Below are 13,210 nucleotides of genomic sequence, written 5' to 3'. Positions count from 1 at the left end.
ATAGAGTGGATCTGATTCGCTGGTCGGACAATCTTCCAGAGACAGAAGACCTGATCCAGCAATCTTGTCCAGGGTTTCTTGTAAACCCTCAACGAGAACCTTTTCAGCCAGACTTTGCTGAATCATAGCCTGGTTTACATCTATAAATTATATTTAGAATATTAAGAAAGTGGAATTGAAAGATTATACTACTATTATGACCAATAAATTATTTTACTACTACCTTCACTATCTTCGTCTTCAATAAAGTGAAAGATTGTTGCATTCCAGCAGTTCTCAATAGTCTTTGCCGAGACAGATTCCCAAGCCTCTCTTATCCATTTCATGGCCCACAATTGATCAATTTCAAAGATTTTATCAATTGGCCCGATTTTATCTTGATTGCCATTTTGAATCATGCCAATATACTGATATGCCTTGGCATACTGTTTACGCTTGAAATAAGCCTTAAAAGCCCGAATGATACCACCATCCAATGGCTGAAGGTGGGAAGTGGTGTTTGGTGGCAAAAAAAGAAGCTCGACGTTTGTAGGTGTATAATCAACTATATGACCAGAGAAATTGTCGAGAATCAAAAGAACTTTGCGCTTTTGAGCTTTCATGGCATGATCAAAGTGACGGAGGAAAACATGAAAGATCGATCTTGTCATCCAAGCATTGCTATTGTAATGATACATGGAGAATCCATGATCACTTGCTTCTTGCTTCTTGTTGTTCTTGTTGAAGCAGTTTGGTCTTCTTGCATGCCCAATCATCAGTACATCGGACCACTTGTCCGTTCCGTCCGCATTACACAAGAGACCTACAGTCAGGCGCTTCTTGTTATCTTTCCAACCAGAAAATTTCTGGTGAGAAATTGTTGTTCTTGGTGGGGCAGCATAAAAGAGTGCTGTTTCATCAAAGTTATATATGTCACGAGCACTATATCCCTCTATCTTCTCTTTGATGGCAGCCTTGTCAATCTGAAGCGATTCTATATCAGTAGAACCAGCCTCACCATGAATTCGATTCATTTTAATGCAATGACGCTTTCCAAACTTCTCCATCCAGCCTTGAGAAGCATTAAAATCTTTAACGCCTATTCTTTCAGCAAAAATAGTAGCTTTAGTCTTAATCAATTCCCAAGTGATGGGAATCTGATTATTTTCAGCAATGTTGATCCAAAGAATCACTGCTTCTTCAATTTGCTATAGTTGTGTGACAATATAATAAGGTTAATTTTATTTTTTATATGGAGCAAAAATGCATAATGTTGAGATATATTACATACAGGCCATTTTCCCTTTCTAACGCGCTTTCTGTTTTTTATGTCGGCTTGCATTATCAAGCCCTGGTCTCCTCTCTTCAAAATCTTCGAGATTGTAGAAGCATCAGGAGCTTTTTGAAGGCCAAAGGTTTCCTTTGCCCATTCAGCCAATTGGGGGTTACTCATAGATGGCTTTTTCTTTTTAATATCACAAATCTCAAGGTGATTTGCAATATTAAGTGAAACGTTTTTTTTGCTCATTTTTATTGTTTAGTTCTGGATTTGATAGATTTCATTAAAGTATCAAAAAAAATTGAAAATGATATTAGATAAGCATTATATAATAAGCTAAAAGCATACCAAAAAGCTGTTATTATTTGATTGAATAAGAATTTGAAACAATAATTGGTTACGAGACAGGGGGGTAGAAAACAGTAATGCAGCCAGGGGTTATATTTAACTAGAATGAATTTAAACAGAGGATTGAAGCATATCGAATCATTACTTGATATATTTTTTTTCTATTAAAGAATAATGTAAACTCCGCCCATAGTTGGCGGAAAATATATAATCCGAACTCGTTAATTTCACTCTTCGATAATTTCAAGACACCTGGCCTTCCCTAGGCCTTGAAATTATCGAGGGACCACTGTAGTTAAGCAGTAAATATACTCTAATAACCAAATATAGTAAAGGAAAAAAGCCTTAAGAAACTAAGACATAATGACAAGAGCAGATTGTGTTTTCTTATAAAAAGGGACACTTTTTTTTTATGAATAAAAGACAACTTAGATACAGTCTCAAAGTATTTCTATACATTTCTATTATCAAATATTTTATTTTTCTATTGTTTTGTATCTGAAATACCACATAATATATTATTCAAAGAAATTACATCTGGTTACTGAAAAAAAATCACACACATTAATTAATTTATTTGATGAAATCAAATTATAGGCTTTTTAAGTGAGATGTGTTGTGGTAGTTGAAGTTGAAGAAGTTTTTAAGAAGAAGAATTAAAGATTTGAGATTAGGAATGAAGATTCATAAGAACTTGTGTAGGTTTTGTTTATTGAGAAAGATTTGGTATCAAAGTTTGATGAGATTTCTACACTAAACTACTACTGCTATTTATATTATTTTGGATCAGGAAAATTATATGATAGGGGTCAGATAATTGATTCTATCTGAGCCTTAATCAGAGCAACGTGATCTTGGGATAATTAATGTATGATTAATTATATAAATGTGTGTAGTCCCAATGAAGTATTAACATCGAAAGTAAATGTGTTTATGAGTTATAATTATGCTTATAATAATTCACTGATATATCCCATATTATGGTGATATCATCATATGAAATATAATCACTATCATACATGCTAAACCTGTGTGTTAAATAATAAAGTAATTGGTAGACACTTTTGACTAGAATAGCTGAGGCCTTATATTATTTCCTTCAGACTTATTCTCAATTACAGCAGTAGTCAATACTCATTTACAGCAAGATAGATATAAGTTAAACTTCTTTCTTAGCATACTTCTTTAATTTTATTTTCTATTGTTTTTTCATCAATTTCTATATTTTTTTAATAAACATATTTTCATATAAAACATCATACATTTGTTAGACCAATTATAAGAAGAATTGCAGTATCTAAAAAGGTATAGACCTAACATATTTAGAGCAATTGATTGGATTATATACAGAAACAATCTGAAATCTAACAAATCATATTTGCTAAAGAATCTATGAGCTTGTAGAAACCTATGAGTCTGAAGTTATAATTTCTTCTGTTTTCAGTAATTCTATTGGTTAAAAAATCTTCCCCAGCATTTCTACAAGTACAGAGTTATAAATGCTGTTATTTGTTGTACCCAAATTCTTGTCAGCCAATTAGGATGACAATTACACAGAATTCTCTTTTGAGAACAACGACTGAAGTGATTTCCTTTTGCTCACAAGAGAATTAGAAAGCATATAGCTTAACAAAAGTAGAATAGAAACTGAAACAGATATTTATAATGGCTGAGTAGGTTTAGAAAAGATATAAAAGATGGCGTTTTTTCATTCAATAAAAGTTATCTATCTTTCTATTCTCTTTTTATTCTTTTATCTTTGTTTATGATTCCCAGTAAGTTTGACCAATTTTGGCTGTGTTCTTGTTCCCAATCTGGGTTGGTCTTCCTTTTACTATAACAAAGTCAAAAGGTCAAACCCACTGAGGATCAAGGAGTATACGTAAAATCAAAGAGAGGATAAAAGATATCTTTTATTAATATGAATTGAATTGTCTTATATAGTTTTCTAAACTAATACTGCACATTATCCACAGTAGTTATTATATTATATTTAAATAAAAGAAGAGTCATTATACTGCAGTTAATGCTCAGGAAGATATTACTGCACACAAAGAGGTACTGCAGTTAACTATCTTCAGATTTTATGGATTTATCAAAATAATGTCCGAAAGTGTTATAGCTGTCAAGTCTCGATCTGGTATTTCTTTTCTGGCACTTGTAACTAAGTCACAGAATCAATACCACTGGGGATCGTCAAGTTTATGAATAGTTTTTAGATAAGAATAAAGATGCTTTTTATTAAATGTATTTCTTGACTATTTATACAAAATGATAATTGATTTCTGACTAAAAGAATAGCTATGATAATATATCTTAGATGCTTATTGTCTAGTAATATCTTCTACAAGTATATTCACTATCTTAAACATCTAAAACATATGTGAAAGACCAATCGACAAAGTCAAGATCTTTTATCCTAAAAAGTCAACCATTACTGGTTGCTTGTAAATCCCGATTTTGGTTACCGATGTCAACTCTGACATAGCATTAGAAGAATAACTCGGATCGAAAACGCAACATTTACCACAGTGACAGTCAAAAATAAGTGTGAGACTACCAGGGGTCGAACCTGGAATCTCCTGATTCGTAGTCAGACGCCTTGTCCATTGGGCCATAGTCCCACTTATTATTGTCACCTGTGTTGTAAACATTTTGAGCGTTAATAAATTTCTGGTGAGGGATACCGGACAGTGGATTCCTTTGGTGGTTTGGTCTGGTGGTGAGCCGTGACAGGTGGTACTGGACTCATGAACGTTGACGTCGACGGTGAGTCGACCGAGTGACGTGTCTCGAGGGATAAGAGTGATCCCCCAGGTTTCTTGGGAAATCTTGCTCCCGATACCCCTATATTCAAACCCCTCAATTTAATCTCATTCCTTAAAATTAAAATACCCATCTACTTTGTCACCTCAGAAACACTTGTCACCAACTAAAAACATTATACTTCTTTCCTCTAATTTTATATACTTCTTTATCACCAACATTTATTTTATACTATTTTTTATTACATTTTATTAAATTCTATTATTATACTATTATTATATTTTTTTACTTTACTTTACTACATTGTTATTATATTATTATTTTACTTCTATTCTACCTGTGGTATTTCAGGTACAAAACAATAAAAAAATAAAATATTTTATAATAAAGACGTATAAAAATACTTTGAGACTATATATAAGTTGTCTTTATTCATAAATAAAAAATGTTTCTTTTTATAAGAAAACACAATCTGCTCTTGTCATTACGTCTTAGTTTCTTAAGGCTTTCTTTCTTTACTATATTTGGTTATTAGAGTGTATTTACTGCTTAACTAGTGTTGGTGTTACAATTATAACATCAAGTCATAAATCGTACTTCTTTAGCTCTTAGCTATTCTTTTCTCTTTTATACTAGAGCTTTAGAACTTCCTACTAAATTAGCTCCATATCGATCTGACACAGTTTACCTGGCAGTATGATATAATTATCTTAACAATCTTTAAGATATTATCTATAGTACTAACTGTAATAATTATTGGGCTGATTACTTAATCGTTTATATATATTTTATACTGACAAAATGATAGCTACTACACTATCTCCATATGAATATGTTCTTATATGTGATAAATCCATCATCCGAGTGTCTGAATCACTACAGTAACTATAATATTTATTCAGTTTCCATAGTTTGCGGACTGACAATCATTCTAGATTGGGGTTTTATGTACCCGTTGTTATGATGATATGCATCAGCACCATAGATGATATTGTATTATTGCTCAAAATGATATATCACAAAAATTGTAATGATATTAGCTCAATCATCTACATTATTGGTACATTTGATTCAGATGAAATTACTCTATTTTTCCAGTAAAAGAACAAGAACACTGTATATGAATAAAGAGTAATGATAATAACAAACAAAAATAAATAAGATCAAGAATATAATGATGATTTTATTGATTGAAAAGATTGTTTCTTTTATAAACAAAAATGTTTGATTAAAATAATTTTTTGAGGGAAAGAAAAGAAAGTCAAATGAAAATTTTACTATATTTAACTGGTGTTGATAGTAGAAGTGGAATAGAAAAATATAGAGAGGGTAAAATAAAAATATAGTAAAAATATAGTAATTGAATAAAGATAAAGTAAAATATAGTGAGGTAAAATAGAACACTACGGTGGGATGAATGGCAGTTGGACCAAAAGTAGGCACATAACTGCCATTTTTTTGGTTGAAACCCAATAAAATTTCCGCCGTTTGTTGTAAGATGGTAATGTCATTTATAGCAATTTAAAAAAGTGACATGAAAACACTTTTTTTGTTACTGTACAATATTTTCAATACTGTAAAAAATGTTTGTAAGTTGTAATAACCACTTTGAGTATTGAAATATATGTTTTATTGAATATCAAAGATGTCAACAATTATTAAGATTAATAATTTTTGGAATGTGTGAACAAAATGGTAACATAACTGCCATTTTTTATTTTTTAAACTACGATCTTTTTTTTTAGATATTCTTTTTATCTTGATGAATTGGTAATTTGATTTTATTTAAATCGCGTAATGGCATATAGAGCATATAGGGAATGAAGAGAAAAGCATAAGGTGTATAGAGAATAGAAAAAAACTGGAGTATATAAAGAAGAAAAGAAAGATGGGGCATATAGAGATTAAAAAAAACATAAGAAATAGAGAAAATTAAAAAAAGAATATAAGATATAAGGATGATATAAAAGATATAAGAATATAGAGCATATAGAAAAATAAGATAAAAATAAAAAGGATCACAGAATGGAAAAATTGCCTTTAGTAATGCGCATGTTGTTGTTAAAGATATAATAGGGTGCAATTACATAAAACTGGTTTCCATTTGGTGGGTATTGGACCAGACCAACTTGATGACAAATGTTATTTACACTTACAACTGCATAAGTCGGTTGCGTTTGGTGGCCTAGTGTACGGGTGCTTTGTGACCGTTGTTTGACGATAGGTACTGATGAGTCATGGCCAGCTGCGTCATGTTCCTTCATGACCTCCACAAAAGCAAGAAAGTGTGAGAAGCCATGGAAATCTACATGCTGAAAGTAGAACTGTACTGTACCGACGAGCTAGTTGTGAACAATTACATTACAGTTGCTAAAATAAATAAATAAATAAATAGAATGTAAGCAACTTTTGATTGTATATCAAAAAATATTATACTTACTTTCTATAGGGACAAGTAAACATCACGTAATGGTTGCCATGGCTGGTCTCGTTTTTCTTTCTTTGGTACATGCATGAGGAATATACAGTCGAGTCCATCTACAGACATGCAGCTACAACAACAACAGAGTCACCAAACTTGTGGCCAGTCAAGCCTGTTGTTCTCCGGTAATATTTCAATAAAGCTTCCTTCACACTAGGGCTGCCTACACCTTCCACCGAATCATCATTCAAATTAACAAACTGATGAAACGGCTCCCATAACTGCGCACCACTAGGATCATTAGGAAGGTCCATGTAGCTCTCTCTTCCGTATGGCTTTGGCCAAATGAGGTTGATTTCATCACAGATGCTGATTGCCATGCTGGTATAATTGTGAATCGCAAATTGCTCAACAAGAAAACTGGCGTTTTGGTCACCCTTTGATTTGGAATTTATCAATTTTGAGAAGACGCCAATTACTCTCTCCATTGAGCAAGTGGAGTAGCATCGCAGGGGGCCTTGCTGCTTGATGATATAGGGTATATGGACCAGGTAATGTTGCACTGGTCGGAAAACACTATGAGACAGGGTATTATTCTGGACTTGTTGGTATAAAAACGAGTGCCCGTGCTTGAAGTATCTATTATTAATATTTAAAAAATGGTAACAATCAGCTATTTGTAATGATAATATATGAGACGTATAATAACTTACGACTCCATCTCATCAAGCAATTCTGATGTCAACGTCCATTGCAAGGCAAGTGTGCAACCTTTCACGAGAGATAATAGAGCTGTTTTGACAGCCCTATTTAATAAATAAGGCATGACCAAAGTGGGGACAAGGTATAAGAGAAAGTCAAGCCAGTCAACTGCGTGAGTACCATTGATCTTGGCAAATACATTGTCGAAACTGCCTTGAAATGAGGTGGGTATATATTTTCGTGAGCTGGTGATACAGTTTCCAATTGTTACAAGGTCTGCTCTTGGTATATGAAAAGGGTGTTCAGTGATATTGAGGGTATTGTCTGGATGGGTATAATAAAATTTGGTTTTCTTTGTGAGGGTGATGGTAATCAGGTCATATACAAGCTTTCCAATCCCTCTTGCAATTAAATGAAGTTCATCTAATCCAAAAAATAATGATCCAGAGAAGGTTGAGAGTTGGGTATATATGCTCAGCTGGTATATGTTCTTCGACTATTACAAGCAGTTATTTAGTATGAAAAAAAGATGGCTAATTGAACATTTGTATACTTGCAGGGTTACCTACTTTGAAGTCTTCCAAAGGTCTTAACCGGGCAGAAATGTCATCAAAGTACATGCCATGCCGTCTGTTAGTAGGGCATTTGCCTTTGGTCTCACAAAAACGGCAACCAAATAAACTTGTATGGGAACTAATGTGGGCCATATCAGCTACAGCTGGAATATCGCCAGAAGCAAGCAGAAGATAGACCTTGGATCTGCAAAGCTCCACTCCATTGTGCTTGACAACCAAGCCATGTGCCTCAAGATCTCGCAATTCATTGATGATGGGTGTAAGAAAGGAGTCCAAATGAGTTGGCTTCTTGGGGCCAGGTAAGATTGCCAGTTGCAAAAGGTATTTGTTAGTATATCTAAGTATTTTATTAGTAATTTTTTTTAAAAAAAATGTAATAATAATAATAAATAGTAACAAATTAATTAATTACCTGATGGATGGGTCTAGGTTGAATATTATGCAATGGATGATGGTATATGAGTTTTTGCCTTTCTTTTGATTGACAAACCCATTGGTATAAAACCCAATGGAAATATCATTGGGATTGGAGAACAGGCCCTGCTGCACCAACTGCTTGTAATTGTCACCATCAAAAATGTTAGTTAGCTGACCAGCTACAGATTCCTGGTTTGCTCTGTAACAGAGGAGTTCTCTTGTGGCTGGATCTGCCAACATTTGAGAAAGCATATCTCCAACTGACATAAGTTTCATACTGGCAGCTGGTGTCTGACTTTGATCGGGATCAGTCTTGTATCGCGGTTTGCCGCAGTCAACACAAGATTCCTGGTCGTCATTAATGCCATACAATCGACAACCACTAGAGCAGACATCATACTCATGGCCCTTGACACTTGACTTTGACTTGAGCAAAGCATCAACAGTTTCGCCATGACTGATCTTAACCCCAGGTTCTAAAAAAAACAATATCACTACATGTTAGTGATCTGGAATTAAAGTACAAGGTAACAGAAAATATAATATTTTACCCATCATTATATCGTCATAGTTTTGGATAACAGTGTTTATAAATTGAACAATGTCTCTATATGTTGCTCTAGCAATTCTATGCTGTAGCATCAATTGAGACAGATGAATACTCATCAACTCGGCTTTGGTAAAAGTATTTGTACTGATTCGGCTGCTGTCATAAATGTGAGTTTTACCCTCACTGTCCTCAAAATTACATGCGCACTTATATGAAATAGTATTATCAAGCTCCATAGACTCCATAGTATATTCTGTAATACATTATTTAGTAATTGGAAAATAAATAATACAATTACAGCTCTTTTTATTATCTGAATTGCTAACAAATTCATCTTCATTACTAATATCATTTTTGTCATGGTACATGTCAACATCATCCAGAATAGACTGGTCAATTTCAGTCATTGTTGCTGAATCTCCTCTGTGAATTCTCTTGTGGTTTTGCAGCTTCTAGTAGTTATCAAAAAACAAGACACATTGATCACATTGGTATTGCTGTGTAGATATTCTATCTCTCTGCTGGCTGGCGTTAGAAGAAGACATATTGGTTGGGTTGGTACATATGTAATATATAAAATAAAGCTGCGAAAAGGATTTTGATGCTATTCATTAAATGTAAAAGACATCTTTATATACTCTTTATTTTTTAACCAAAATGCTTGTGGCTCTTTTTCTTTTTCTCTCTCATAGTGATGATATAGCAATGATTACAGTAATGACAATGCTAGGTGAAACACCTGTCAGTAAATAATTCCCGTGGTTGAAAAGATTCTTCTTCATTAATAATTATTATGTAAGTTAAAATACTTCTTGGTTGACAAGGGGGTACCATTAAAAGAGCACCGGTGAAACAGATACGTACTCTTTACTTGTGAGCAATTAGATATTTCTTGGGCTTTATAAAGAGGTATATGTATATTTAGGATAATTAATGACCAAATAATTTATGTTTTTTTTAAATAAATTATCAATTACTCTCTAATACCAAAGGCAAAGAAAAACAGCCTTCTAATAATTAACAGTTAAAAAAAAGTAGTACTGTCTAAACACATTGGTAGAAAAGACATATTTATATTATCTGTGTTGTACTAATAGTATTTTTGAGATACTGAATATATATTTAGCTAATAGCATTATTTTCTTGTTTATGTATAAAACTTAAAGAAATAGATATAGATAATGAGGGCTATAGTCTGATACTCTTTTACTGACATCATCAAGATAAGCACTACTGATCGAAAGGGGTGTTAATTGAAAGTGCCAATGTGAGTTAAAGCACACCTTTTTCAAAAATGTATAGTTTCAGTCAAAAATGCCCCTTGGTAAATAATAGTAATGACAGTTAAAATTATTCTTACCTTTGATGACAGCATCAATCAAAACGCGTTTTAGTCGATAATGATAATAAGTATGATATGGACTTGAGTATCATAACATTTACTTTAATGTTGATAAAAAGAGGCTAATTAACTATATGATGTTCAGATGTTATATAGCTACTATAGAGTATATTTAAAGTTATAATTTTAACTGGTACAGGGTTTTGTCATCAAGAACTTTAACCAAATTTCATGCTATATCTGCAATATGTATAGAGTTATATTATTATATCATATACTTTAAAACGTTTAATATGTAGATGGTACAAAGTATAAACATTTATACATATAATATTGATTTAAAGTCTAATTCATTTTATCTTTATATTTCTTACAGTTTTGTTGTGTCAACACAAAAAGACTGTATCATGTTCACATGAGCTACTGCAGACAGGTGCAGACAGGTGCATACAAGTGCATAAGCATCCCTTCTTTTATATGTTTTATTTGTACATCTGTCTGTATCTTTTTCATATAAATAGCTATCAATTGCTTGTAATAAATCGTTGCCTTTCTCAAATTCAAATCGCTCTTATTCTACTTGTCTAAACTATCATCTTTTCTTTCCAACTCACTGCTTATAGCTAAAAAAAAACTTAAATGTGTCCGATATTAACACAACTCTCCTCAACTCAATTCAAAAGATTGAGGTTGATCTTGCTGAAATCAAGCAAGCATTGTGCGAGCTTCAAAGGCAATTCAGCAATCAATTTGCGCCAGCAGTCAGTGCGGAAGATCTAACTACAATGCAACAAAGCATTATTGAGCAGAGTTGTAAGTCATATATATTCTGTACTTAGATGTTTATTTACTTTATTAATATTGTCATACATTTTTTGTAGCTCTTGAGTGCATTGCCGAGTCTGTGAAAAGAGCTCAGCTCACAGAGTACCCTGATCAGCTCGGTAAGCAAGTAATCAATACTGGCGGCAAGTTCAAAGGAAAAAACAAAGCACAAAAATACAATCTGTTGCTTCAGATTCTTCACGAGCAGGACTGGAAGGTGCGCTGCAAAGAAGTTCCACAAGGGCAGCCTTTACTTCCATTAGTCCCTCTTTCAGACTATGATTTGACAGTAAAAAGACTGCATCTCAAAACATTAGGCCGTACGGTAAAGCATGATATCATTGACAAAGACTATCCTGCGGCCTCAAAATAATGGAAGAATATCTCAGAGAAAAACAGGTAATACTATATGATGCATTTGGAGAGGTTGGCGAAGAATGGTGGATTGCACATCCACCAATGTAAAAGAATGTGGTGTGCAAGAAGCCTTCTTCAGGAAAGCTTCAAGAGCGACAACCAGATACACAAGAGAAGAATAGCAGAGAAGAACAAAATAAGTTTATCAATTAACAAATCTATATATTGTAAACTTTAATTAACATCGTTTCTTTTCATTATGCTATAGACACAGCGAGACATAAGTGATTCTTCGCTTTCTTCTCCTGATATGTCAGAAACTGGTGATGTTGAGTCGCCCATAATGGCAGATTTGCTGTAAGTTACCATTGTTGCTTTTTCTCATGCGCTGTTAATATAAAACTAATATAAACTTCTTACTCTTTTATGTAGGTCTCCTCTACCTACAGCAAGTGTTGAGCCTGCTCGCAAGAGAAGCCAAAGATCATAGTTTGGCCGCTGTGATTGGCCGAGTTTGATTTTTTTAGTCTGTCTTTAGTACATTTTTTTTCTTATCTCGTCATTTTTCTTTTTATGTTTTTTATTCCTTTTTTCTTTCATATAAAAATATAGCGATCTCTTTCATATGATTGCTAATGTTGTGATTACAAGAATTTGAAGCTAATGTACAGCATCTACAATTTCACTACATTCAAATATAAAAGGAAATAGTATATAGCCTTTTTTTTAGAAAAAAATTAATAGTAATATTTTTGTACTGATATATTATACTTGGGAGTCGTTCTATTATATGTAAGTATATTGAGTAAAATAAACACTTTGAGCTTTCTAACAAGATGCTCATGTCGGTTGTATGAATCAGATTCGAATTAGCTTCATGTTACATGGCTTGAATCTTTGCTCAAGTTTTTCTTCTTCTACAATAACAACTTTCTATAGTGCTTATGTTTTATTGCTTTTCTTATATATAGATCTTAAATATTAATACATTCTTTAATATATATATATATATATTCTTAGAGTAAATGCTTATTTTACTGAATAAGTAAGCATATTATATAAAGGTAAGCATTATAATAATATTATATCTATTTATTTATTTTAAGTTTTTTCTCTAATATTAGTATATTTGTAGAAATCGGTAAAAAATAATAAGTGCTATCTAAGATATATTAGAATACCCAAAGTATATGAAATACAATTTGAATACTAGTGTTTTACTGCATACGTTTTGCAGTAGCTAAACAGAACCATTTTTTATTGCGAGTGGCCGATAGAATTGTTTTTCCATTATTACTATTATTATTATCATTTTCATTTAATAAAACATATATTGAAATAAAGATTCAATTCAATTAAACTCGATTCAATATTGTATAATAAAAAACAGATTATTCTGTTAAAGCTGCAAAGGAAAAACAAAAGGTTGTGCTAGAATTGAAAGCAATAGAACAAAAGAAAGAATGTAATAGAGGAAAGGAAGGACGCTTGATTTTTTTTTGAAAAATAGTAACAGTGCTTGTTTTGGCTTTTTACATAATAAATCATTTTTTACATAGTAAAAAATGGTAACAGTGTCTGTTTTGGCCTTATACAGAGTCATAACTGCCATTTTTTATTAAGTAAAAAATGGCAGTTATGTTACTAA

At 32.5% G+C, this 13,210-nt stretch overlaps 5 protein-coding genes and 1 non-coding gene across 6 annotated transcripts; 1 reads left to right on the top strand and 5 right to left on the bottom strand.

The window, feature by feature from the left end:
* Positions 1-194: 194 nt before the first annotated feature.
* PHYBLDRAFT_117517 (Homeodomain-like DNA binding domain-containing transcription factor) lies at positions 195-1,112 on the bottom strand (the record flags this gene model as incomplete). The annotated part of the gene is made up of 1 exon (XM_018428582.1): positions 195-1,112. A coding segment is annotated over one exon (918 nt), but the record flags the coding sequence as incomplete, so codon positions are not given.
* A 2,908-nt stretch (positions 1,113-4,020) lies between these two features.
* On the bottom strand, positions 4,021-4,505 carry PHYBLDRAFT_69017 (hypothetical protein; the record flags this gene model as incomplete). Its single annotated transcript, XM_018442046.1, has 2 exons — positions 4,021-4,231; positions 4,294-4,505. 2 exons carry the CDS (start codon positions 4,503-4,505, stop codon positions 4,021-4,023), a joined length of 423 nt encoding a protein of 140 aa, XP_018286506.1.
* PHYBLDRAFT_t222 lies at positions 4,158-4,230 on the bottom strand. The gene has a single exon. It is a non-coding gene; the product is annotated as a tRNA-Arg (tRNA).
* Positions 4,506-6,390: 1,885 nt separating the features above from the next.
* Positions 6,391-8,116, bottom strand: PHYBLDRAFT_173457 (hypothetical protein; the record flags this gene model as incomplete). The annotated part of the gene is made up of 6 exons (XM_018437037.1): positions 6,391-6,696; positions 6,733-6,742; positions 6,813-6,815; positions 6,915-7,433; positions 7,508-7,992; positions 8,066-8,116. 6 exons carry the CDS (start codon positions 8,114-8,116, stop codon positions 6,391-6,393), a joined length of 1,374 nt encoding a protein of 457 aa, XP_018286505.1.
* Positions 8,117-8,479: 363 nt separating this feature from the next.
* On the bottom strand, positions 8,480-9,283 carry PHYBLDRAFT_173456 (hypothetical protein; the record flags this gene model as incomplete). The annotated part of the gene is made up of 2 exons (XM_018437036.1): positions 8,480-8,964; positions 9,040-9,283. 2 exons carry the CDS (start codon positions 9,281-9,283, stop codon positions 8,480-8,482), a joined length of 729 nt encoding a protein of 242 aa, XP_018286504.1.
* A 1,049-nt stretch (positions 9,284-10,332) lies between these two features.
* PHYBLDRAFT_69015 (hypothetical protein) lies at positions 10,333-12,052 on the top strand (the record flags this gene model as incomplete). The annotated part of the gene is made up of 8 exons (XM_018442045.1): positions 10,333-10,362; positions 10,580-10,629; positions 10,680-10,689; positions 10,757-10,813; positions 11,004-11,193; positions 11,262-11,530; positions 11,831-11,919; positions 11,995-12,052. 8 exons carry the CDS (start codon positions 10,333-10,335, stop codon positions 12,050-12,052), a joined length of 753 nt encoding a protein of 250 aa, XP_018286503.1.
* Between the last annotated feature and the right edge of the window lie 1,158 nt (positions 12,053-13,210).

Source organism: Phycomyces blakesleeanus (assembly GCF_001638985.1).
Source record: "Phycomyces blakesleeanus NRRL 1555(-) unplaced genomic scaffold PHYBLscaffold_25, whole genome shotgun sequence".
Taxonomy (NCBI): Eukaryota; Fungi; Mucoromycota; class Mucoromycetes; order Mucorales; family Phycomycetaceae; genus Phycomyces; species Phycomyces blakesleeanus.
This window is presented reverse-complemented; position numbering and strand designations above follow the sequence as displayed.